The sequence below is a fragment of the Crocodylus siamensis genome, chromosome 10 (genome assembly GCF_052110815.1).
Source record: "Crocodylus siamensis isolate JL-2025a chromosome 10, ASM5211081v1, whole genome shotgun sequence".
NCBI classification, from domain to species: domain Eukaryota; kingdom Metazoa; phylum Chordata; order Crocodylia; family Crocodylidae; genus Crocodylus; species Crocodylus siamensis.
The window spans coordinates 52,508,819-52,536,383 of NC_143404.1; the positions used below are offsets into that span (position 1 = coordinate 52,508,819).

At 42.9% G+C, this 27,565-nt stretch overlaps 1 protein-coding gene across 2 annotated transcripts in view; it reads right to left on the reverse strand.

The window, feature by feature from the left end:
• The window catches only part of PTPRT (protein tyrosine phosphatase receptor type T), an 846,898-nt gene that overhangs the window by 113,347 nt on the left and 705,986 nt on the right, over positions 1–27,565 (reverse strand). For both annotated transcript variants that reach the window (XM_090064242.1, XM_090064241.1), the window contains exon 13: positions 12,361–12,397. In XM_090064242.1, the coding sequence (XP_089920368.1) occupies positions 12,361–12,397 (37 nt within the window). The remainder of the gene's footprint in view (positions 1–12,360; positions 12,398–27,565) is intronic.

Genomic DNA, 27,565 nt, shown 5'->3' on the forward strand with positions numbered 1-27,565 from the left:
CAACCCACCAAAGTAATCTATTGGTACTATCATTAGCAACATACTCACATGTGCTAAAGGTTTTTAGCTATCTATCTTGGCATTGTGACTGCAATTTATATAGAACAAAATCCCAGACTGCTTCTGTAAAGTGCAACTAGTAGAAAACTAGTTTTAAATTGTGCCAGAATGTTAGTCTTCTACAGCTCTCCAGAGCTTTCAACTTGCTATATCACTCCTCCTCTCTTCCGACTATGAACAAATCTGGCACTGCAATGACTGCCAAGTTAACAATCCATTTCTTGGGAATAGGAACTTTAAAATCCAAAATGAGTTCTATTATATCTGAACTGCACTGTGTATTCCACTACGTTAAATCTTTCAGAGGATTTCTCTTGATTTCTGTGAGCTGAAATAGTTTCTGTGGCAACCTGCAGTAACTGGACAATTCAGCTCTTTATAACAGAACGTTCCATAAGAAAATATTTTAAACATTTTTATATAATGCAGAGGACCCCAGTGTGAACTGTCGCTAAAAATCCTGGAAACAGATGTGTGCAACAACTTAGGTGGATTTTGGGAATCTGAAAAACTGAAATAAAATGACCCAAATCCTAGTAAGGATTAATAATTTGCACTTGATACATTCATACTGCACAGTGGTAGAGCTGTTAAGGTGTCATGTTAGTATTCCAGAGGTGTGAGTTGACTTGGCTGCAAATGCATACTTGGTCATTCAGTCTTGGGAATCAAAGGCTACATTGTTCTTTTGTATGCCATTGGTTACAGAAACTATTAAGGCTACACTAGCCTTATGGGCCCCTGGCATTGAGAGGAATTATGACCTTGACTTTTTGTGTTGAAAATGTTGTTTATATATACATTAACCTCAGAGGATCCATGCAACAGAATGAAGCAATTATTTTATCTCTATTTTACAGAAATAAAGCTGAGAGCATGAAGAGACCCTGCCTTGGGCCACACAAACATACAAAAGAAGGGCCCTGAACACAGATAACTGGACTGAAATCCTGTGCCAATTTCATCATGCCAAGCAGGCATTCAAAGTTTGCTAGCAAAAACCGAAGCAGGTCACAGAAAGAGAGGAGCATAAGTTAGGTGCAAGAATAGCTGTATGGTGACCACCCATGCAAGAAGTGGAAATATTTTTTGTTTGAAAAGACATCAAGTCCACCTTTCAAGCTGGAGGATTTAAGGGCAGAAATACAATTTAGAAACAAGGAGATTCAAGTAAAAAAGTACCTTCCATGAAGATAATGATGCACATGAAAGACACCCTTAGAAAAATGGTGATCAAGTATAGGGAGTTAAGAAAAGGCTGTTGATATTTACACATTTATTTTGAATAGGGTGGCTGCAATGCAATCATAAAGGCATAGGTGAGTAATTACACATGGAAAAGATGGTTGTACAAGGATGGGTAGAACCATTCTTTTGGTACCAAAAAACCCGACAAACATGATACATCATCCAAAGTAATTTTTGTCCCTGTCTACTGAGGAATATAATCTCCATTTGCCCTAATTTCACTAAAAGGAAAAGCTAAAAATGAAAAACTGGTTCAGAGCTGGGCAGCCTAAGGTATGTGTACCCCAAGTGGCCTGGTCAGCCTCTGCGGTACATGGCAGATGGGGCGTGTGAAGGGAGCAGGCAGCTCAGTGGGAGTTGGGCCAGGGGGCAGAAAGCAGAGCAGCAGATAAGACAGGAAGCAGAAAGCAAAGTGGTGGATTCGGCAGGGGAAAGAGATTAAATAGGCACTCAGGGAGGATGGTGGCAGAGGATGGGGGAGTGGAGCTAGTTTCTGGCACACATGCCAAAAATGGCCCACACTGGACTAGCCCACTGCCAAGAAGCAAAACCTTTGAGACACGTTTTAATTTTGGAGAAAAAAGAAGCAACCAGCAGCACATTATAAGAACAGTACTACCCAAAGGAAGGTGTAGGGAAGAGAAATGTGGGACTCTATAAGGGATTATCAAGTGCACAGGTAGAATTAGTGGGTAGATGAAAGTAAATACAGTGAGGAGTTAAGATCAGTGCTACTAAACTGAGTGAGAATAATAGTAATAAAAACAGTAGAGAATCATTGATTTTTGAGATTTCAGTCAAATTCACAGTGGAGACTTTTCCTCTCTCTCTCAGTTCCCCCCACCAGAAACATTTAATTTTTGCTAACAGCAGATGTATAGCCTCAAGGGTGGAAAAGTTTATTGTGTTTACTTGGATGGGAGAAATATAGGTAATGATGATGATAATAATATTAAAGTACAACTGTAAATGACTGCAAATGACGCTTTAGTTAAGACAGCATTTTCCCATTATACCTCCTTGTTCACATAGAAGGTATTACCAGTTATAAGTTGTAAGAATGGGGGGAAAGTAAACATCCTCTCCTCAACATCACAAACCTAAATTTAAAAAAAGGACCTAATTTCTATATGTGTGCATGCTTCTGACTGGAATGGGTGGGGAGAAGCGCAAAAGCTTTTGAGTGATATGGGATAGAGAACTGCAGGTGTTTTATAGCATGATTAAATGCTATAAAACTTACCATAGTAAACTAAATACAGCATGCTATACTAATAGAAACTAATCAATCTTCACAGCAACAAGTTCCCATCAAACAGTGAAACAAGGCCATCTTTCCAGCCCAGACAGCCACAGTTGTCTAGGCAAATATAAATTCATCTTCACTGAAATCTGCTGAATGATTGGTGAAAGAAGGGAGAACCATTATGGTCTACTATGTGGACTATACTAGGTAGCCTAACAACATACACTGTGTGTGCTGAATTCCTAGCACAAAATGGGTGGATCTGTGGTAAAGTGAGAAACTTCCTAGCCTTTGCCTGTCACTCTTGCAAACAGGACCCAAATGAAGGCTTTTATTTTCTTGTATTTTTGAATCCCCCGACAGTTCCCCTCCCTGCCAGTCCCCTGCATCCACACAGCCCCAGCTTCAGTCCTCTCCACCCCGGTCTCTACTAACCTTGGGATGGAGCCCAGGTCCAGGGCCCTGTAGCCTGCACCACTCCTTGCCCTGCACAAGCTTCAGCGTTCTGCAGTATGAGGACAAGAAGCAGCCATAGAGACGCTTTGGCTGGCTACCAGAGCATCTGTCTGGAGGACCCGAGCCTCTGATCGCCTCAGGGTATGGTCCTGGACCATGCCCTGCTCTGCTTTTTTTCTGTGTTGGGTTTTTTTTTTTTTTTGTAATATATATATACCTGGATATCCAGGTATCAAAATTTGAGCCTGTACTGCAAATATGCAGTGCAGGGAACACTTTTTTTTTGTTCCCAGGGTGCCACTTGCCATGTCTAAACAGGTTTAAGGTGCAGCAAGAGGCACATGTGGGCTCATCTGGATAAGCCTCAAGAGTATGTAATGGCCTATTGCATACTTACCTCTCTCGTAACATTTATAAACATTTTATTGCCATTATAGGATGGTATCCCTGAAGGAAACTGAGAACCTTAACGTATTAATAATAATCCTGTCCATTTCTGAATGTGGGCTCATTGAGAAACCTATTTAAGGAAACAGAGGCATGATGTATTAATAATAGCCTCGGGTTTGTCATGCCTTTGGAAGTGCTGTTTAAGGACATCAACAATGATAATGTATTAATGAAAACCTTTTAAAGAAATCTAGGGAGGATGAACAACAATCAATACATGCAAACCCAACAAAATAATTTCCATCTATAGGGAAAAGATGGGGAAAACTTACAACCCCATACACTGGTGGGAGACTATCAGAATTATGAACATATGACACTCCAATTCACAGCTTTAACCTCTGCAACTTGGTACTCTCTTTCTGTTCTTCAGCTGCAACTGCTCTTACCTTTGCTCACACTTGCTGTTCCAGGCTTCACCCAAAAGACTATAGAACGGTATTAGACAACTCTCCTTCCCTCTTACTCCTCTCGTTCTCTCCTAATTTTGAAGTATACGGTGTTATATAGTATGCCCCACGCCCCTGCCAATACTCTACCCTGGTTTGGCTTCCAATTTCCTTTCTGACTTTGAAACCTTATTGTCATCCTTCTTCTTCATTCATCCCACTACTTTTTATTTTAGGAGAATTCAGCTTGCATGATTCTAATCAGTTCTACTCTGCTGCCTCTCACATCCTTTCAGTATTTTTTGGTGGAGAGACTATCATAGCAAGTTCCAAAATTATGGCATTCCTTGGGGTATTGGTCCAACGAATGCCCCTGGCTATTTATAGTATCATCAGAAAGTAGGGCTGGAAGGGGCCCCATGAGGTCATCTAGTCCAGCCCCCTGCTCAAGACAGGATCATCCCTGACTAAACCATCTCAGTCAAGTGTCTGTCCAACTTGCTCTTTAAAATTTACAAGGATGAAGATCCTACAACTTCATAGTAGCCTGTTCCAAGGCTTGACCGCCCTCATAGTCAGAATGTTCCTTCTAATCTCTAACCTAAATTTCCTCCTGCTGCAGCTCAAGGCCTTTGCTCTTTGTTCTGTCTCCTACTGCCACAGAGAAAAGCCCATGCCCATCCTCTCTCTAATCAGCCAGTTGTGTGAGGAAGGATTGCATCACTGAAGTGAGAGCTAGTGTCTTCAAAATACTTCTGCCAAATACATTAAAAAGTCTATCCCTAAATACTGTACCTCCTATATATTTCTTACATCTCCAGGCTATTCCAGGTGGGGTGGCAGAAGGAGGCTCCTACCCTGGGGGTCTTTAAGAGGAGGCTACATGAACACCTTGCTGGGGTTGTTTGACCCCAGTACTCTTTCCTGCCGTGGCAGGGGGTCGGACTTGATGATCTGCTCAGGTCCCTTCTGACCCTAGAAACTATGGGGGAAGGGGGGGTTATCACTCAGAGACCATCAGCTGTATTAAGCAGCATAAGCAGTCTAGTATAATAGAATGTTGTCTTTTAAGCACCGAAACTACTAAATTCATTTAGTGTATAACCAAGTTCCCACATTTAAACTGAATTCTCCAATAAATAAAGGTTAGATCATTAAGCTAGGATTTCATCCACACTGCATATTTTAATTCCATTCAGTTATTCTAAATACAAAATTTGAGTAGAATTTGAACACACTAGTCAGATGGGCATCTGAATGTTGAGAGGTCTGATTTCCTTTCCCCATGAGGAATATTTTCCAGCAACATAAGCACTGGTGTTATTAACATTTAATTATAGTGATATGAGAGCCTGTACTTAAAAATAACTTTTCAAAGAGAGAGTGAGAGACTTCTTAAAGAAAAAAGCCATTTTCATGTATCTAACCTAAGAAATGCAATGAAGCCCTTTGAAATAAATAGCATAGAATGAAACAAACCTGTCAAAAGAATAACATTCAAGTGCATCAAAAGACAAAATGCAATAACAAACAGACTTGATGTGGGATTAGATCTGTTTAAAGAATACATTATCTGTTTGCCAAATGAGAATATATTTCAGAAAACAACGGAGGCCTCTTAAATGAAACTGAAGGAACAAGACCAGTCAAAGAAATAGTGTTCATAGGGTAATGTTTGCAGTACATTTTCCCCTGACTTTCTATTGTCCTTTTTATTAGCATTATTTTTATCAAAAATATTTATTTCACATGATTTGTGGTGCTTGGGTCAAGTCCCAGAGGGCTGGAAAAGGGCCAATGTAGTCCCTATTTTCAAGAAGGGGAGGAAGGAGGATCTGAGTAATTATAGACCAGTTAGTCTCAGCTCTATCTTTGGAAAAGTCTTTGAAAAAATTATTAAGAATCATATTTGTGAGAGTCCAGAAAAGTAATGCAGCAGGGCAACCAGCATGGATTCGTAGCGGGTCAGCATGCCTGACTAATCTGGTTTCTTTTTATGACCAGGTCACAAAATGCTTGGATGCAGGAGTAGAGGTGGATGTTGTTTATTTGGCTTTTAGGAAAGCCTTTGATACAGTATCTCATCCTATTCTCATAAATAACTTAAGAGGTTGTGACTTACACAGTCCAGTGGGTGACAAATTGGCTTGGGGGTCGTGCTCAAGGGGGGTGGTGGATGGGTTAGTATTGACCTGGAAGGATGTGGGCAGTATGGTCCTGCAGGGCTCGGTCCTTGGCTCTGTACTCTTCAATGTCTTCATCGGTGAATTGGATGTGGGCAGAAAGTGTACTCTGTTCAAGTTTGCAGATGATACTAAATTGTGGGGTGAAGTGAACGCACTGGAGGGTAGGGAATGATTGCAGACGGATCTGGACAGGTTGGAAAACCAGGCAGAACACAATAGGATGCAGTTCAACAAGAACAAATGCATAAAAATATCCAGCACGCTTACTGGCTGGGAAATGACCCTCTCAGCAGCACAGAAGAGGAAAGGAATCTCGGAGTCGTAGTGGAGTCCAAGATGAACATGAGTCATCAGTGTGACAAAATCATCAGCAAAGCTAACCGCACTTTGTCATGCATTAGCAGATGCATGACAAATAGAACCAAGGAGGTGATACTTCCCCTCTACGTGGCACTGGTGAGATTGCAAGTGGAATACTGCATCCAGTTTTGGGTGCCATACTTTAAAAAGGATGTGGATAATCTCAAGAGGGTCCAGATGAGGGCCACTCATATGGTTAAGGGTTTGCAGGCCAAGCCCTATAAGGAGAAAGTAAGGGACCTGAATCTCTTCAGCCTCCACAAGAGAAGGTTGACAGGTGATCTTGTGGCCACCTACAAATTCATTAGGGGGGCGCAGCAAGGAACCAGAGATACTCTGTTCACCAGGGCACCTCTTGGGGTAACAAGGAACAATGGTCACAAACTGACAGAGAGCAGATTTAGGCTGGGCATCAGGAAGAACTTCTTCACAGTAAGGGTGGACACTGGCCAGAATTTAGAATGGGCTTCCAAGGGAGGTGGTGCTCTCCCCTACATTAGGGGTCTTTAAGAGAAGGCTGGATAGGCATGTGGCTGAGGTCATCTGACCCCAGCACTCTTTCTGCCCAGGGCAGGAGATCAGACTCAATGATCTGTTGAGGCCCCTTCCGACCCTAGCATCTATGAATCTATGATTCTATTGGTCATTTTTAAAACCTGAGTTTATGTATGACCCCTAGTGATTGATACGAGCTCAAATCTTCCAAGTATCCCCTGATGTCCAATTCCAAAATTCCTTGCATTCAAATAATACAGCATAAAAGGGCTAAATAACATCACCCTGAACTGGATGATTCTGAGCCTGGGTAGCAATCAGACACTTGTAGTCATCCTGGAACCTTGCCTGTCCAGTCTTCATCGCTGCTCCCATTTTGCATGGTTAATAAAACTTGGGCGGGGGGAGGGATGTGGAGAAATGGAATGACCTCGTCGCACTGAAACTGGAACTTCTTTACAAGGATTCTATTCACTCGAAAATGGAAAAATGATTTTCCCCTACATGTGACATCACATATTATAACTCAGTGCCACACTAACATCACACAGCATTTGAGTAAAGTGGAAGATGTTGTGTATTCACAAGATGATGGGGCTTCTTCTTCTGTTTTTGAGCTGTTCTAAAATTAACCAGGAGCATGCCACAAGATAGCATTAGACAGCATTAGCTGAGTTTACTCAACACAGCTCTTCACAGCTATTTGAAAGTGAGTGGTAAAATTTCTCATTTTATGTCTTTTTGTGATATGAAATAGTTTAAGAACAGCACAGTGAGGGTTTGATTTTGAAAATCCTTTGGTATGAAACTCTCAATTACTCTACACACAGACAGTCTGTAACATCAAGGCTGATTTTCTCCCCTCCTCCCAAATATCCAATATTGGAACCCAGGTCTCCAAAGATAAAAAGTGTGTACATTAACTCCAGGAAGTGCCACGGACACTTTAAATACACTGCAAAACACTGTTAGGAAAAACATCTCTATGCATGCTCAAGATGGCATTCACCACCTGGAGCAGGTCAATATAAAATCTATATACTTCCTTCCTCTGCTTGAATGCTTTTTTGGAAGACTCAAAACATTTCCTGGAGCCTTGTGTTGGCTCCTCTACTCAGGATTAAATTCACTATCAGCACAAAAAAACAATATAGAAGAGAAAACTTTCAGAGTAACTTCAAAATAACTTTCCCACAGAGGCAAAATTATGAAACAAGATCAAAAAGCTGTTCAGCTGCTTGAAATTTCCTTTCCCTGAACTGATAATCACCTGTGCTCTACAGGCTGGGTGGGTATTGTGTGGTCACCTGTTGCCTATCTAATCTGATAAGAACAAGGAAAGCCATTCCCGAGAAGCATGCACAAGAAAAGATAAATAAAAATAAAAATAAAAATGTATCATTTAATGATTAAAATTGCATTTTTTTTTTACAAGAACTCAGACTGAAATGAGAGGAACCAAATATCAGGAGATAAGGAACCGTTAATGAGCCCTCTGCTTTGGTTTCAATTATGTTCTGAAATTAATTTAATGTACTCTGAGAATACAAGAGGTAATTGCTCCATCTTCGCAAGAGGTTGCAATTTTCTCTAATAAAGTGTCAATATAAATATGGTGTTTTGAGGAGGTGCGGGGGGAGGAAATTAGTGCTGAAAAAAATGGGTCAGATTAAAATAAATAAAATAATGTCATCAAAGAAACTAAGTGGCAAAACTAATAAACAAACTGGATAAATTAATACGGTGTGGCAGTGTGTTGGTAAATTGGGGTTTAATTACAAGCTTGGATTTAAAGTGTGCACTGTGCTAATAATATGCATCCAAGGTGACTAATAGTTAAGTAATTTTCCTTTTCTTTTTTTAATTGCTATGGGGGAAAAAAAGGAGGAGCCTGTATGTGTATTGGCTGGAAATGGAAAGGAATTTGAGACTGATCAAAGTGAAAGCAAATGCATACATACATAAGGCTAATGGTGTTAGTTTATGGGGTGAAAACGTATTAGTGAAACATGAAAGGGCTACTGGAGGCTGGACAAAAGCATAAAGCTTTCTGATGGACTTTCAGTGCTATCAGTGCTAAGGCTGAAAACAATTCCCAGTCTGAACCTAATTTCTATCCCCTTATTTTGAAGGGCAAACTCTTGCCCTAGCCAGTGCTGCTAACATGAGGTAGGATACTGGCAGATGCACTACAAGACTCCTGCCTTCCACAATGGAATTCTACCCACTGTGCCTTAGAAAATTTGCTACTGGCAACATGAGAACCGGTGCTCTGAAACAGCAAAAACAATCCTTATGCAACGAGTTAACATAAAGCTTTTGAACTACATAAATCATTTAGGACATAGAGTTGCAGTGATCTATTCTGGACATCTGTGAAATGGCTAGTTTCACCCAAAAGGTGAAACTAGCACGTTGGCAGACTGCATTCCTGAGCAAACTGAAGAAAGCAGCACGTGAGTAAAGTGGTGATATTCTGGACCTCCTTTACTTGCAAGCTGGTTCCCCTCTGTAGGTAGTCAGTGCTCCACATCACCCCGTTCCTCAGTACAGAATCCCTGAATTGAGTTTATTGAAATGAAAAGGAACAATGGCCCTGAACATTTTTTTCATGATAACATGAGAACTAAACGATATCATAAAAGAATAAGGAAAAATCAACATACTGTGAAGCATCTCAATTTCCCTTGTTTAAATTAATAAAAATACTAGAATTTCGTAATTCTTCCAATTGTTTGAGAAGTGAACTTTCAAAAGCAAACTTCCTCCATTCTTGCTGGAAAAGTAACAATGGAATAGTGAGTTGAACTTCTCAAGTAATCCAAGATATTCAGCTTTCAGCTGGGTGCTTCATAAAGGCACCCAACGTGTTATAATCACCCAGTAACACACTACCTGTCATATCTTACCACTTCATTATTCCCACCTTTACATTGACTGCTCCTGATCATATGTCAGTTCATGAGAGAATACTTCCTATATTTCAATTTAGCTGAATTCTAATCTCAGTTTCACCAATGTAAATCAGGAATAATTTGACAGACTTAACCTGGCATCAAATGTGTATAAATGAACAGCAGCAACTAATAGACCGAAAGGAGCTTTATTTTTTGTCAACTCCAAAACCAAGATATGCTCAATCTATGGTGCAAGTAAAATGTGGAACTTTCCAGCTGTCAATGCTGCAAGCCCAGTGCAGAATCTGAAAGCTTTGCTCTTTCTGCTTCTTGACATCTCTGCTCGTAAAGACACTGCAGTCACATATTAGCTGATAGCTTTGATGATGGTACCCATCAAGACGAGATGGGACCTCACTGATTCTATCTTACCCTCCAAAGCTGATAACATCAATAGAAGTATAATGAATCAATATAAATAGAAGACATATGGGGAATATATACATAGAGCAAGATGACCCAGTCCTAACAGGGTAAATTCCCCTTCCCTCTCCCTGATTACAGTTACAGTACTGCAGTTGTGTAAATAAATCTCCACATTTGCAAGTAGCATATATAGGCCTAACATGTTTAGAAGCATGAGGCCCTGGCTCTCTCACAATGGCATGGCTCTGCTGACTTAAATGGAAATTACAACTTAGCCTCATAATATAGGCATATCTTAAAAGGGATTTCCAAGCAGAGGAAGGGAACATTTTGCTCTTTCCTCAACCTGGGTGCAAACCCTTTTTCTACTGCCAGCTCTAGAAGTGCCATCTGTAGAATATAACAAAGTTGTGTTGTTTCACTGAGAATGTTGATCGATTGATACCCAGGCATCCTAATTAAAACTGAATACTGTACCTTCATATTGGTTGTACTTTGAGCAGGGGTTGGATTAGATGACCTCCTGAGGTCCTTTCCAACCCTACTTTTCTATGATTTTATATACCAAATAAGTTGGCATAAAAGTTACCCCAGAAGTATCTTAATACTTGCACCCTGCTTTATGAGCATTTGCTCAAACTTATACTGTAGAAATTTATCCAGAAAAAGAAGAAAATGTCACATATACAAAAAATGTATTGCACTAGAGACAAAGCAAAAGCAACCCCCCCAAAAGCAAATTATAAAGAAACAAGACATTTGCCTATATGTATAGCAAAAGCAATGTCCATCTAAAGATCTAGAGAGAGACAGAGTGCATCTCCACACCCAGTCCTAGAAATAGGATTTAGAGGTGAAAGAAATAACAAAACAAAACTCCTACAGCTCTTGAAAAATTAAGTTATCAAATTTTACACCCCTGAGAAGAGACCACTCTCCCGCTTCAGTCACATTTGGGACAACATTTTGTGTGTATTCTAGTTTTACCCAGACTTCTCTCATCCATACCTATCATCTTTCTCATCTGAGCCTATCTCTACCAGTAGAAAGCTAAAACAATGTTTCTGAAATGGGCATATAACTCAGGATTTGGGTAAAGTCAGGTGGAGGGAGGGGAGAGTCAAGATGCACAAAATGTTTGAACTCAGATAATAATAACTTAAGATGATGATTTGATGAGGAACGTCTAAAGAGGAAAGCAGTGATATGGTGTGAGAGCATTACAGAGAAGTGGAGCCACATAAGAAAGGAAAAGAGGGAAGAAATGGCTTATTGTCTTTGGGTCACAATGGTGACACAAGCTGTTTCCAGCACCAGGCTCTGGCCAACGCAGTTCTTGCGGTTGTACAGAACTGCCTCTTATCCAAACTACTGTGATCCCGAAACTACTACACTGACTATCTTAACTCCTCCATTCCCATGCCAAAGAATCTGACGACCTGATAACCTTCTCATATTAGGTACCTGTCAACTGATGTTTCATAGCTCCTTGGTGCTATGTCTTTTCCAAACTACTCTTCTATTTTTGTTGCAAATAAATTGCTTTCTTCCCACTTTTGTTTGCAAATTAACCCTTGAGTTGATTATTACATCATCAGTCAAGTTATGAGCAGTTCCATAACCTGAAGAGCAACCCAGACACTGGGACGAAAGGTTCCTCAGAGTTCTACTCTGCAGTGGGGATTCAGGGATGAGAAGTGTTATTCTTAATCATACATTGCCAGTGCATTCTTATCAATTCACCTGCTACCTGACATTTGCTCAAAGCTATTACTGAATCTATTCTGAGCTCATACCCGTGAAAGCAGAAACTCTGGAGCTGGACCCTGTGTTTAAAGTTGGGATTTTTACATGCTCAAATTCCAGCTTTATGATAAATCTTCTTTCACTTATGTACTGCAAATACTTGCAGAGGGAAATAAGTTAACAAGAAGAAGGGGGGGGGGATTCCTGTTCCAACAATGCCTTAAATACTTGCAAAGGCCATAGAAGGTGATTGTGGAAATGGGATTTGGCCTGGCCAGTCCAGACCTGCTTTAAGAAAGGCCCATGGCTTTCAGTGGTCACTGCAATTACGTTGTGTCATCATGGTAGCTTTTACCTTATTGGCATCATACTAATAACCAGGGAGAGAGAAACTCACATACCTTTTGTCGCCAGTCGAACACAGTTGATTTTGGTCTCCTGAAAACATCAAAATATAGGAGAATGTCAGGGTGCTTTGTTAACTGTCCATTTGCAAGACATTAATCTGTTAGTTAAAGTATCATTTTTCTTCCACTTCATCTCAGAAAATACTGCCAACTCTTTCCTTTTCATTAAATACTCAATATTAACACACTTGCTTACAGATGTTTCTCTAGTTGTTAGGGAGTTACAATGACAACACATTCACAGTTTTTCCTCTGCTGCTATGTGACAGAAATTGTCCACATAAGTGGTTGATTAACTAATAGCATTTACCAGTTTAATGACCTAATTTGTAAGAGGCAGAGAAATGCAGAGTCAAAAGTGCATGCAATTGTACATCATTGTTGTGATTCTTGCAAATTAGGTATTTACATACACATATGGCAAACGGGGTTCTACATGTCTGTTTGCATATCCAGTTAGTGTGTGAAACAGCATGCCATATGACCAGTTCTGTCAAATAAGGAATACTTAAATCAGACTACCTTAGTTTATTCATTACAGAGCTGGGAAAAATCCCAAACCTTTTATCTGATCCACCTTAGATTCTGAAAGTTTGGATTAAAACAAGAAGAAAAAAAGAAGAGCTTAAAACTGAGCTACAGTACTGAATTTGGCTTTACTAAAAGCAAAAACTCAGATGCCTTCCCAGCCCCTTTCTGTTATCTTCAGTGTCCTGAATTCCTCATTCTACATTAATTATCTGCACAGATTATGCTTGTACTGCACACGGATGCTATCCAAACCCTAAAATGTCGCCGTGTTTAAAAATGATTTTGTCAGGCTATAATTTGCTGCTGGGCTTTCTTAACATTTATGTCTTTGTAAGATCTTTCACACATCTCAAGTGTAATGAATATGGCATAAATTACAACATATAACAATGTTGCATTAATACAAACATTGTATGTACTGCAAATGACAGTGGAATTGTGCTGCTGAACAACTGACACCAGCAATGATACACACATTTTTAAAGGGTGACTTTGTGCTTACAGAAGAACTGCTTTATGTTGGATAGACTAGCAGTGGCCCTGGCATAGGTGTAGGCAGACTGTATGGAAAGTTTGCTTGGTACCAATATGTATTTTGTACAACAGACAAGAGACGACGATATTCTCTCTATTTGGGAAGCAAAGGGGTAGTTCCCCCATCTCCCTTCCATGCGCACCTTGCTCACGTGGTGTGGGTGGAAGCAGGACATTGACCCCTCCCCATGATTGTCAGTGGGATGATCCAGATAGTATTGTGTGTGTGCTGGAAGCAACTGGGCTTTCTGTAATACATTGGACCAGAGCACTAGAGAGGATCTCGTTTCATCTAGTCCAGTTGCCTGCTTTCAGGTTTCTTATCACAGGCTATCACATCATCCCATCCATGCTTTCTTCCATGAAGGCCTGCAGCACAGTTTATTCTTGTGAATATGAGTCACATTCTACTTGGTTCACTGGACCTTAAAAAAAAAAATGTGTGCAACTCAGCACTGCAGAGCCAATAGAACTGCAGAAGGGAGAGCTGCATGCACTTCTACTTCATGCATCATCAGCTAGAATTGCCAAGTATTGCACCATCTCAGTACCTTTACTGTCAGTGATGATATATGAAGCAGAAAGGACACAGCTTTATTACCAGAGAACAGCCTCAGCATGTTATGCTGAAAGTCACAATAAATGGGAATCTTGTTGCAAACTCTGAACTGAGCAAATGCAATCAATGGAAAGGCATCTACGGACATGACACGCAAAACATCAGGGTAGCATTTTTGCAGGTCAAAATTTGCAAGGCACTTTAACATATAAAATCCCACGTTTGGTCTTGGAAAATCTTCTCCTACTTCCATAGATTCTTGTTAGCTGCAACATGGAACAGAAGGCTGGAGAAATTAGTCAATGTTAATAAAAGTATAGGTGAGAAAACAAAAAGAAAATTCTGTTAATGATGCTGTAACTGATCTCAATTGAGCATGTGCATATTCCTGACACAGGGTAATTTGAGAAGACAGGATACAGTGTGTTCTATTTGCATTTACATCTACTAATTGCTGTATTTAATGCAGACAACTGCAATTATTAAAAGACAGTGCTTTGGCACTGCCGAAAGGAAAGGAAATCAATCACTCCAAGAACAAGACATCTGGACTTCAGAAATGCATTTAAAATACTTCCTTTATGGAAGGAAGTGCAAAAGCCACCAGGGAGAACAATTCACGTAGATGATGGAGTTTATTGGCTAAAATGGAGAACTTGATCTCAATTTCCGATTAGCAGAGAGCCTGGATTTTTCCATTTAAAAATCCCAAATTCTCTGCTATAAAATCTCAAAACCTGTGATTTTCTGTGATTAAAATGAAACAGTACTATAGATACAGGTATCAGTTGAACACAATGTTTTATTGATATATTTACCTTTTTAAAGCAGTTTGGAAGCCTAACAGTGCCTCAATCATTATAACAAAACAAATTCTAAATATCTTTATAATTTGGTATTTGATTTTGGTTTTTTTATCACGGTAAATCAGAGCTCCCCCTATCCCCTTTGCTCACCAGGATGTAGATCAGGCTGTGGTTGTCCCCACCCGCTGCTTTGTGGCACTGAGCAGCCCTGATATGTCAGTGCCCCGCCCCTCACTCCCAAGCCACAGCCCCCCTCCCATCTCTGCCAATGCCCCTCACTCCTGATGCCCAGCCCCCTGGTCCTGCCAGTGCTCCTCGCTCTTGACCCCCAGCTTCCCCAGCTCTGCTAGGGCCTCTCATTCCCAATCCACTATCTGCTGCCCCCAGACCCCAGCTCCACAGAGTGTGAGGAAGGTGGTGGGTGTGTGGGGAAAGGGAGTTGCGGGCTCAGGTGATACACCCCAGGGGCAGGTGCTCCCCCAGATTTATGCAACCACAGTGGGGCATGGGATGCGGGGCTGCAGCCTGGCCAGAGCAGCTCCAGGTAGGAGCCACTTCCGCAGCCCAGTGAGTGGGACCTGGTATGGGAGGAAGTGCTGCGCTGCCACAAGTGCCAAGGTGAAGTGTGGCAGCAGTAGTAGCATAGAGTTGTGCTCCCTGCTGCTACTGGATGGGCAGGGGGCACCTCACCTTAGCTGACCCTGGCAACACAGCACTGCCTCGTGTGCCAGGTCCTACCCACCGGCTGCAGAGGGGGCTCCTGCTCAGAGCTGGTCCAGCCTGGCTGCAGCCCCATATCCCACTGTGGACACAGAAATCTGGAGCGGAGGGGTGCACTTTCACTCCCCTCACCCCCATGCCCTGCCATATCACCTGTGCCCCCTTGCCCACTCCCATGTCACCTGTGTCAACTTCCCCCTCCCCCCACCCCCGTAGTTGTACTTGAAGGGAGCTGTGGGACCTGCTCTCCACCACCCTGACTGGCTGCCATGTACATGTATGGGTGCACATGTGCTTGGGGTGCCCTACTGCTCCCCTGTGCCCTGCTCCCCCAACCCCAAGCAGCCCCTTGCAGGCTGGAACTCAGCCAGCCTACAGAAGGAAACCCAATTTTTTTCTCAATTTTTCTCCTTTAAAGAATACAATCCATGTTTTTCTCCTTCAGCAGAGAAAATCCATGTTTTTCCTCGCAAATGGAAAACCCGGATCCCTGCTGATTAAGGCAAGGCAACAATGTTGTCTTACATTCTATTAATAAGAAATCAGTGTTTTGATGTTTTCTTTGATCATGTTGATGACTTTTCCCCAAAGAAAATTCAGTTTATCAAAGTCTTTCCTCTGTACAGGTAAAAGGGAGAGGGTGTGTGTGTGTGCGGGGGGGGGGGGAGGGGAGGGTTAAAGCTGTCCTTTAAAAACCCTACCATTTTCTGCCTCTATTTGTCTTTCACCAAAACTTTTAGTATAACCATGGAGAAATCACTGTAGTCCCCTGTGTTTCAGTTTAGCCCATACTAGGTGGGACTAATTAATACAGGCAAAGCCCAGTTACCTAAGTAGCTTACAATTCACAATAAAAATGACTACACAGGAAAAAATGTATTTAAAAAAATAATATTTTTTCGAAAGGTGAATCCCCTGAAGTTTGAATATGTTCTGGAGCCACTTAGATAATCAGTTAATTTATTTCATAATCTAACAGACATGTTGTGATGCTTAATTCATATTTTTTAAAATCTTAAACACTCTCAGATAGACTTGTATTTTGTATGTAAAGTACAGTTTGATTATGCTAATTACAAAATGCTACACAGCCAGAAGGTTAAAGTTCCCCCAAATGCCTAAGTCAAGTATAGCAGAGCACCTTTGGCATTTGCCACTTTAACGCCTTTCCGTGGCAGCAGGTGTAGATCAGCTCTGATGAGGTGGTCACATGACCCTGTGAGGGCTCTGTGATTGAAGGAGAGCACTGAGCAGACTCCATTTTAGCTCAGGCCCTTAGGGATGAGCCAACAGTCTGCTGCTGAAAGCCAGAAAGATAGTACCTGCCTGACTGGCTGCTCAGGAACACTTTGGAGGTAAGGGCAGGAGGGTCCTGGTCCTGGTCCTAGTCCTGGGTATGACTGGAAATTGCACCCTGCTTGGGAAGAGTGCCCTGGTGGTACTCCTTGTGGTGAGAGAGTCTCCAAGAAATTCCAGGCCAGTTACCTCCCTGGTGAAAGGCAGGTAGGGGTACCTTAACCCCATCCCCCACCATCTGGTGGGTCACTTAGAGAGCAGATGGGGAGGCAAGCACATCTCTGGACACCTGAGCCCCATGGGCTGAGGGCCTGTAGCCTGCAGAGAGGAGGGCTTGGGACAAGCCAAATGAGAGCGACTCCGGTGGCCCCAGGAAGGGGGCAGAGTGAAGTGGAGAGGGGCTGATGGCTGAGTTCATCCCAATGTGGGGCAGAAAGCTGGTGGCCACACAGAGTAGGGCAGCATGTGTTCTGGCTAGAGTGCATGAGTGAAGAAGCCTGAAGGGCCATGTAGATTAGGGCCCAAGGGGGACCCAAAGAGCTGTGTGGCAGGAAGCCACCTTTGTTTCTCCCCAAAATCTCTGCTCTGTGACAATTGGATTAGGATGGGCCCAGCAGAGGAGACATACCTTTACCCTATCTCTTTAGGTAACCTGAGATGGATACATTCCTGAGGGAGGGGGGAAACCTGCTCCCTTTGCCTGCCTGACTGGTATCGGCTACCTGGGTGAGGGGCTTCTACCTGGTGGGCTAGAGCCTGCCCGGCAACTAGTGATGTATTTCAAATTGGTTGGCCAACGGGTGCTGGCCTCCATTGGACCAGGTGAATGAGGTCACAGGGACTATATAAGTTAAGACTGCCCAGGAGGAGGGGGCAGCAGCCATGTGGGGGACTCAGACTTAGAGAGGAGCTTGACCATCTGAAACTGGCTCTCTCCCCCATAGCTCATGAGCTAGGAATGGCCTGCCTCCAGAGGGAATCTCCAACAGCCTCTGGATAATGCTTGTGAGTAAGCTACTCAACATCTGGTTAGATATCTAGCTGGCAGTAACTTGGATGCGTGATCAAAAGGCTACCTCAGACAGACTTTTTTGCTCTATGGGATTTCTATGATATTGAACCCTATTTTCACCCTACCCCCTGTAATCAATAAAGTTCTCCTTTGTGACTGGTGTAGGAGACTTATTGAGGGGTGGGTCTAAATAATGCTTAAGAGGCCCCTTACCTCTGTGGACTAAGAGGGACTTTCCTTTTTGGCCCCCAACTTGGGAAGTGCCCCAAGTGCTTGTACTGGGTTGAGTACCCATTGGACTATTAGGCCTGTGTTTCCCCGAGGACACAGGGCTGAGAGAGTCCCTTCTCAGGGTGGTGGCAGCTTACGTTACCCCCAGGCTAGCGAGTGTGCTCCAGGAAGGGGGTCAGCTGGATGCGAGACACCCCTAGGGAGACACTTGGAGCCTAGAAGGTGGTCGGGCGCAGTGAGGTGGGTGGCTTAACACAGGAGCGCCCCCTACTGGCTCGCCACAAGCTGCACAGAGTAGGGCAGGATGTGTGAGGCCCAGTGAGGGGCAGCTTGAAAGGGGCCCTGTGAGAAGGGGGGTGGAGTAGAAGAGGCCCTGTGAGAGGGGACAATATGTATGAGGCCTGAGAAAGGCAGAATGTTAGAGGCCCAACAAGGGGCAGAATTTGACCTGGCCTCTAGCCAGAGTTATTACAATCCTGGATGCCACCTGCAAGGCATAGTATAGGGAAGGTACGGAGCTCTGGATGGTGCTCCCCTGGCATTGGGGCAGTTATGGGCATCGTCCTGCTTACTGTATCAAGTTATTACATCAAGTTGTGGCAGGAGAGACCGGGCAGACTGCACTAGACAGGTGGGTGGGCTGATGTGAGACTCGGCCCTGGGGTCGCCAACCCATCACATCAAGGTTTCAGCAGCAGTGTTAATTTGACTGTGTTCATTATGGATATTTTATAATGCGTGCAATAATACACTAAAATACACATATTCACCAGAAACTCAAGATTAGGAAATACTAAAAAACATCTGTGCAACTGCACTGAGCTAATTCTGTTGTGAATTTTCTAGTTTTTATCGTGTTAACTGTGATCACGGATATTAATACCCTTTTTTGCATTCAGCTTCCTTGTCACTGTCCCTGCACCCATTCCCTTTCCTTTCCCTTTCCTTCTTCTTTCAGAAGAAGAAAATTGACCTAACTATTATCTTGTAAATGGTTCCATTTAGGTTTTTAAGTTCACATCTCCCTGAAGTGCCCCTGGATGATGCAGAGGCAAGCTCTGCTCTCATCTGCTGCTAATGTTTGGACAGGGACAGTTTTCTGCAGAAAGGGGTTATCAGGGCAGCAGGACATATGTTTAGTCTGACAACTGCATCTTCACAACAGAAAAGGGCAAACTGATGATTTTTTTTTATCCCTTTTAAAATAACAGCTTAAGAATGTACAGACTGCAGACATAAAAATAGGGGCACACCTTCAACCAGCATCTTTTTATATCCACATATTTTCCTTCTTCTAATATTAGAGCTATTCTGCTCTGCTTCAGTACATATTTCTACCATTTCTCTCAGAGAGAATAAATTGTTGTCAGCTCCTGAGCCTATTAAATAGGCAGAGCTTTATTAGATTGTTACAATTCTAATAAATAGTAATTGAGCATCCTCAGAAATAACTTACCCTCTCCACCTACTTTCTTTACAAATTTGGGCCCCAATCTTGGAGAGCTTTACCCACATGCTTAATTATAACATGAAAACTGAATCAGTTATTTGTATAAATTCATTTTATGCCCTGCTCTTGCAAATACTTGTACAACAAGGACTATAAATGAAATCAAATCTCTGCTTCCCTTTTTTTCATATCACTCTTTTCTTATTCCCTTTAATAAAATAAAGTTACAAATACTTCATTTATTCATGAATGTGTATTTGCTGCCACCTCTCTCATACCTTGTGTACAGTTTAAAAGGTTTTGCCTAACCTAACAAAAAGCTCCTTATACGGAGAGCCACTGAAGAAACATTCAGCCCCAAATAGTCAAGAAAGTTATCTACGTATGAAAACAAGGACTCATTATAGTTGCAAAGCAGTCTCTACAAATACTGCACTGGTGTTCAGGGCACAACATAAGAACTGTGCAAAAGGATTGCACAAAGTACATGTTATTGAACAGAATCTTGTATTGAAAGTGCCACAGACACACACTAGTGCAGGGCCACATCAGTTCTGATTCACATATTGCAAGTTGAGCAAGCCCTTTTATATAGTAACTAATCAAATGCCCATCAGGAATGATGGGGGAGGAGAGGAGGGGACAGGATGGAGCACTGCCACCTGCCACCATCTCCCAGGAGTGGAGGGGGCAAAGCTTGGTCCACTATCTCCTCCAGCACCCAACACCACCATCACCTCCAGGGGGCAAGGCCAGCAGGGTGGTGGGTGGCCTCACCCCCTTGCTCTATCTGCTCTGTTGCCACTGCCTCTAGGGAGCAGGGCTGGAGGGTGTGTGTGGAGGGAAATGAGGCGAGCAGGGTGGTAGGTGGCTCCCACTCCATCCGCTCTGTCACCGCCAAATCCAGGGAGCTGGGGGGGGTGGCGGTGAGGCTAGCAGTGCTGGCCTTGCCCCCCTGCTCTGGCCCCTCCATTCCTGCCATCATGGCAGTGCACCATTGCTGCCACAGCCTCCTGTCCAAAATGCTCTTGGAGCACTCTGATTAGTTGCTTCAGTAATCAATCAGAGTGCTCCAAGAGCGTTATGGACAGACAGACAGATGGCCTGAGCCCTTTATTATATTAGAATATCCCACATGAAATTATTTATTTGTTTGTAGAGCTCTTTAAGGGTGAAATGCAACCCTGAGCAAAAGAACTATGTCAGGCCTAGATGCCATTTATACTCTCAAAATAATGCAAAAGCAGGATTTAAGTGTTCCATTGACTTTTTGTCATCTCAATGGGAGTGAATGTCACCTTAAGTGCTGGCATAGCTGCTTCTGCCCCTAAAATCTTCCAGGAGTAGAGGAACATGTTTTAGTGTGATTAGACTCTGTTAGTGTGTAGCAATCCAGCCTGAGATCTTCTTGAGATAATGAACTGCATGAGCATACCTGCAGAAAAAGTTATTGGACCTGAGGAGCAGGGAGAAATCAATGAGATTCTGTAGAGCCCATCATTCCTTCAAAAATTGTATTTTCACTATCTGAGAAGGTGACACTCTTCATACTTATGACCTGAGAAAAGATCATTCACTTGGTGAACCACCAGCATGTATTATATGATCTAGTAACAGTGCCTGTCTCCCATACTGTGTCAGATTGAATTATGAAGCCTCTCCATCATTCACCTATTCAAAGAAAAAATAGTCTAGTGGCCAAAATATTGAATCTACAGCTTTAATTAAGATTTCATTTTAGTTTTAAGAAGTGAAGCATAGTGATTGCATGCAGTAACCCTGAAAATCCTTAGTGCCATACTGGATACCACTTAGTTTGGCCTGATTGTGACCATGAAATTCCCCACCTGTGCATGGAAAAGATGGCTCAGAAGCCAATGATGTCTGGCAAAGCACTTTTGACCGGTTTTGCCATGGCCAACACCAATGGTAACCATTGGGAGATGGAAGGGAGTAACACTAGCATGATAATTCTGGCTTGTCCTCACCTCACCTTCTGAGAAGAGAAAAGTCATTAGGCCCTGCATGTTCCAATGGGTTGAGAATTGATGTAAGGTAAAGGATAGCTTCTAGAGACAAAATCACTCATGCTGCATGGACATAACCGCCCCCGCCCAAAAGCATCTATGGCAGCATGGCAAAAACATATAGCACATATCAACTAACTACCTGAATGACAAAGATATCAAACATCAGAAGAAAACCCTGATCTTCAGATGAAGACTCTAACAGAGTCAGAGAAGCCATTCCACTTGATCTAATCCCCCTTTTTTTTTTTATTGCCCACAGTCTCTTGTGTGTCAAATGTACGTAACCATTTCCATTAGATAAATAGGACCTAGATGTGCCTCTTGCCCTCGGTCTCAGACAAGTGCTAATCTTGATTTGGGATTCTGGTTGTTTTTTTTTTCTCTCTTTACTTTTTAAACTCTGACATATTTCAGTTCAGCATCTGGCTTTTGACAATGCCTTGGAGAGAAATTCACACAATTTGGAAGCAGGTGTTTTGTACAACAAAGCTGAAGACTATTCTGTTTCACAAGTGTTCTATTTAGACACTCGTCTGGCAGCAACACCACACAGACCATCCTCATGAGACGGTCCAGAAAAAAAGAATTCAATGTACAACAGCTATCTTATTCAAACTCACAAAACAAAACAAATATAGCACTGCACAAGAAAAGCCAGGGAAGCTCATGATCTGATTTTGGAGTAATTTTACTACACTTGTTTTGCATCCAGCTGTTAATTATGTTCTTTTCAATGTAATAATCATGGCTAATGGTTACCAAGCAGATAAGAACATGGAAGGAGCAAAGCCCACAATATGGAGTGAAGCTGAAACAAAGTAAATATCCTATGCTACTGTCACCCTCCTCCTAATCAAGCTGCTTTTTGACTGTTACAGACAGTTTCTTCAAGTTAAACTCCCATTGGAGCCCCTTACTTTCCAGAAGAGATGATGTTGTTCAGTGCTCAAATGAGGTTCCTCATTCAAGGTTCTGGGTGTGGAAAGAAATGTCATCATTTCAAAACTATTAGTGATTGAGACTATAGAACACCTTAGTTTGAGACAAGAGGCAAATACTGCATTGAACAGTTCTATACATATAAGTGATGTACAACTAAATTTTAGCCCTGCCTTAACTGGGATCATTTGCAGGCTCCATAAGGATCACGCTTACACGCATTTATGGAACTCTGAAAGTATTCAGAAATCTAAAAGGCAAATTATGCCTGCAAACAACTCTGGACACAAAAAATTACAGAATATTTTGTCCTAAAGTAAAGAGGAATATGGAGTATTCCCTGAAAGATCTAAATCCTGCTTGTAGAATTGCGCACAACACAGGACATTATTACACTTGATGTATGCTCAAGGGACACTATTTTCTACATCAGTGGTTCTAAACCTAATTAGATTCAAGATGCCCCTCAGAAAATGCCAACTTTTAGCTTTCTCTTGGTTTCTTATCTATGATACTCAGCGAAGAACACACAAAGACCACAATGGGCCATAATGTTTATGATACTACTAGTGAACTGTCCATCAAGAAAGACAGGACAGGGGGGCCGGTGGGGAAGGAAGCTTGCTAACCCTAACTGTAACTGCCTCCCCTCCCCGTGCTGCCGCTGCCTCCCAGGAACAGGGCGGAGGGAGGGGGTGAGCTTGCCTTGCCATCCCCTCCATCCCCCCTCATGGGCCACCACCTCCAAGAAGCAGGGCAGGGGTGTGGGGAGGGTGAGGCCAGCGGTGCTGGCCTTGCACCCCCTGCTCCATCATGACACCAGTCTGCCTCACTGCCGCTGCCTCCTCCTATCTGTAATGGTCTTGGAGCACTCTGGTTGTTTCAATAACCAGAGTGCTCCAAGAGTGTTACAGACAGACAGAGAGATGGCCTAAGCCCTTTATTATATTAGAATGGATAACTCTTGGGGTTTACCCTATGAATCATGCATAAGGGCTTGCACACCTAACTGTACTAATATTATACGGCACCCTGAGGCAGGAGGATCAAGGAGGGTGCAGTTGAGGTGGAGGTAGATTCCTGCTCCACCCAAACTTTGAAACCAACTGCCTGGGAGAAGTGGTAGCCTTTCTGTTCAGGCAAAACTGAGGAAGTCAATTGACTTAATGTGACTAATTATAATCTATCTGATTTCTGCTAAACTCTACTCCACATGTGTTAACGACCTCCTCTCTCCTTTTCAGACTAAGTACAAACATTTGTGAGGTTAAGTCGAGTCAAAAATGTCCACCTGATTTAAACTTAGCGCATGCCAACCTTACACTTTCAGACCCAGTCTCAGTGACCAGCAATCAGTCTAAACCTGTAACAGAACAGAAGTTCCATGCACACAAATGAGTTTAAAAATTGCAGAACCCAGTTTAAGATAAACCTGCATCTATGTAGTATCAGACTTATTCAATTTAGGTCAAACTGATGCATGGAACTTCTGTCCACATCTCCTGCACATCCCTGGGGCTGGGAAAACCTGCCCATCGGCCCTAGCCAATGGCCTTAGACTTCTTTTCATTCTCTTGTTCTCCTACACTGTTCTATCTTTTGCACCCCCTGGCCCCTTCCTCCCCTTTCAACCAGTGCTCAACATCAATCCCACAAGCCAGTCTGGGTGCAGCAACTTTTATCAGTGTTCACTGCTGCCAGAGATGAGCAAATAATTCCTGGGGAGGGGTGGGAGGGATGGGGGTGTAATTTTGCTGGGGGGAACCTCTCTACATCCCAGCCCCAGGTCATGCATGGTCCCCCCCACCCCACCTTTGGGTCACACCTGCTACCCCTACCCAATGTATGGGTCATGACTGCCCCCTCACACCGTCCATTGGTTGTGCCTCCAGCTGAAGTATTGGAGGCACTGTCAAGACAGATTTCATTTTTAAAATCTGAATAAGAGATGTACATGTAACTATGATGACTACAAAACTAAATGTAAACATATCTTTTTTTGCCTACTTTGTTTTTTAAACTTCACATATAAACTAAGACATTATTGCACATTCCAAAATAGATATATTTATTTTTGCTTCGCTCTTAAAGTAAATAATGTAGCACTAGACTCTTTAGCATATTAGCAAAGCTTCTAGTTTCTCTTTAACTGGAGAAACATAGTTGTTGTGTTATATATGATGATGTGCTACACATCTGCACACCCCCTTTTCAAAATCCTAGATCTGCCCATGCACCAAAGTACCCTGAGAGGGATCAGACAGCACCCTGGTTGAGCATCCCTGTTTTACACGTACCACCTAAAGTGTACCTTAAAATCACACTGGCACCTGCTGTGTCAATGAAACACATGAATGCAAAAGTAACTGTGTGCTTAAAGAGAAATCTGGAACAAAATTTCCTGTTTTGGATAGAAATATATTGGATAGAAATATATTTTGTGCACCCAGTTGGATCCTGCACGTAGTTATATATTTTGAGTATTTGGACCTAAAATTTGGTTGTATATTTTGAGTATTTGGACCTAAAATGTCCTTATTGATCAAGAGAACAAATCAAACTTGGAACCCAAATATTTTTGTCTTTAACTCAAAGTTATGGACTAATCCCCTTGGTCATATTCAAGGATACTATGCAATCAGGTTCAGCCCTTCATGTCTTGCACTGAATTGCATTTAACAGATTTATGCAGTGAAATATTCTAGCAACAGAACTCCAGAAAGAAGACAAGCCACACACTGCTGCCTTTATCCAGCATGCCAAATGAAGCCTACATTTCCATTCATATTACCCATTTATGATGGCATATTATATTATACTTGAGCAAATAAACCTTTTCTTCCCAATAGACATATTCACAAGCACTTTACAATCATATAAAGGATAACTAACTGGACAAAGACAAGCACATATATGTGTCTATATCACAATTTTCTTCTAAAGAACGTCTAAAATTATATTACATGAAGGATGCTGGAAGGAGACAATGTAGACTAGTATGGAAACTTACATGAGGAAACAACCTAGCATTAAAGAGCTTTGCTGGCTTTTAAGTTACACAGAAGAAACCACACAGGAGACTGGTGATAAATGATGGCAGTAAAACCTTTAGTAACATTATGAATGCTCAGTAGCATTGCTACTCTGTTAAGTCAAACCCAATGCTGCATTGATTGAAGTGTTGCCAGAAAATCAAGGGAAATGATTATTTCCCTCTATTCAGCACTGGTGAGGCCCCCACTACCGAAAGGATGGAGGCCCCCACTACCGAAAGGATGAGGACATATTGGAGAAAGTTCAGTGGAGGGCAACGGAAATGGTTAGGGAGCTGGGGCACATAAATTATGAGGAGAGGCTGAGGGACCTGGGCTTATTTAGAGTGAAGAATAGAAGACTGAGAGGGGATTTCATAGCAGCCTTCAACTACCTAAAGGGTGGTTCCAAAGAGAATGGAATTAAATTGTTCTCAGTGGTGAAAGAACGAGGAGCAATGGTCTCAACCTGCAGCAGGGGAAGTTTAGGCTAGATATTGGGGAAAAAAAATTATTACTAGGAGGGTAGTAAAACACGGGAACGGGTATCCAGAAAGGCTGTGGACTCTCCATGCTTGGAGGTTTTAAGACCTGGCTAGACAAAGCCTTGGCTGGGATGATCTAGTTAGGGATGGTCCTGCTTTGAGTAGGCGGTTGGACTAGATGACCTGAGGTCTCTTCAGTAACAAGTGGGCATCCCAGGGCTTGTCCGAACATAGGACCACCCACTTGTGTTTGAGCAAACCACCTACCTACCTTTCCTGCCATGCCTTGATGATAATGATTGATAGATCTTAAAAACACAGGAAGCTGCCTATTTACTTGCCCTGGTGCCAAGGGCTGATACACATGGCTCTGACCACCCCTGCACCATGTTCCATGCCTCACAGATGACATCTGTGGCTTCACACCCAGCCTTGGTCTGTTTGGCCTAGCATCTGGCCTACTTGTCTGGCCTAAACGCCAACCACTCAATCACTTGGGCTCCCAGACCTTTACTGTTCCTTAGGCTTCCAGCCTGGTTCCATTCATGGCTCCCAGCACCCTATAATTTAGGGCTCCAAGTCCCTATCCCAGTAATCTTGGGCTCCCAGCCCCACTTTGGGCTCCAAGCCTCCCCCACCACACAGGGTTCTCAGTATCCTCAAGCATATCCCTTGCTGTACACTGGGCTTCACTAATCCCTAATCCTTTCACCTCAGAAGCTTCTTGTATAGGTCCCTAAAGGCTCAGGGCCCTACCCCCCTGGAGCCTTACTCCTGGCTCCTGTTTGCAGCCTCAGAGCTCACAGTGAGTCTGAGTGCTGCACCAGGTTCTTTCCTGACCTGGCACCCTGCCTCAGAACTCACCATGAGTCTGGGCTCGTGCTTTGTCCTTCACAGTGTGCTCCCATAGCCTTTCCCATCCATGGGGTCACCCACAAAGCAGCAGGTGCTTTGTAACCCCATACTTGCCCTTCATTGGGGAGGCTGCAGGTGTAGCATTTCCTGGAAGCTTCCCTGTCACAAGCAGCTCCACTACACCATCCAACCTCATCAGGGTATAGTTTTACGCTATGCCCCAGGACCAGGAGCCTCCAGCCATCCCCATAACTCCTGCCCTTACCTCTAAGGTGTCACAAGCAGCAGCTCCACCTGGGTTGTTGTTCTCCTGGCTGCTAGCAGCAAACTGGTGCCGGCTTTGCTGTTCAGAGCCCCTGTTCTTACAGGGCATGCTGGGCCCTGTTCCCAATCAAGCAATTATGCCCAATTGGGTTTGCAGTCAGCTGCAGGCTGCCTTGCTGCTTCTCAGGCCCCTGCAAGTAACAGAGCACATCCTGTGCTCTGTTACATCTTCCAATCCTAATTTTCTGTGATTTCTGTGATTCCTGTGTGGGTAGGCATGTCTTTTGTGTGTGAAGGGGCTGACACTGTGTGGGTCACCTGAAATGGAACGACTTAGTCAGCTCACCTTTGAGCACAAATCTGTGGGAAAACAAAACTAAATTGACATTTTAGAGACAATGTATTTATTAATATAAAAAGAGATGGGGTTGAGTGCTGGGAAATGTGCTAAAACA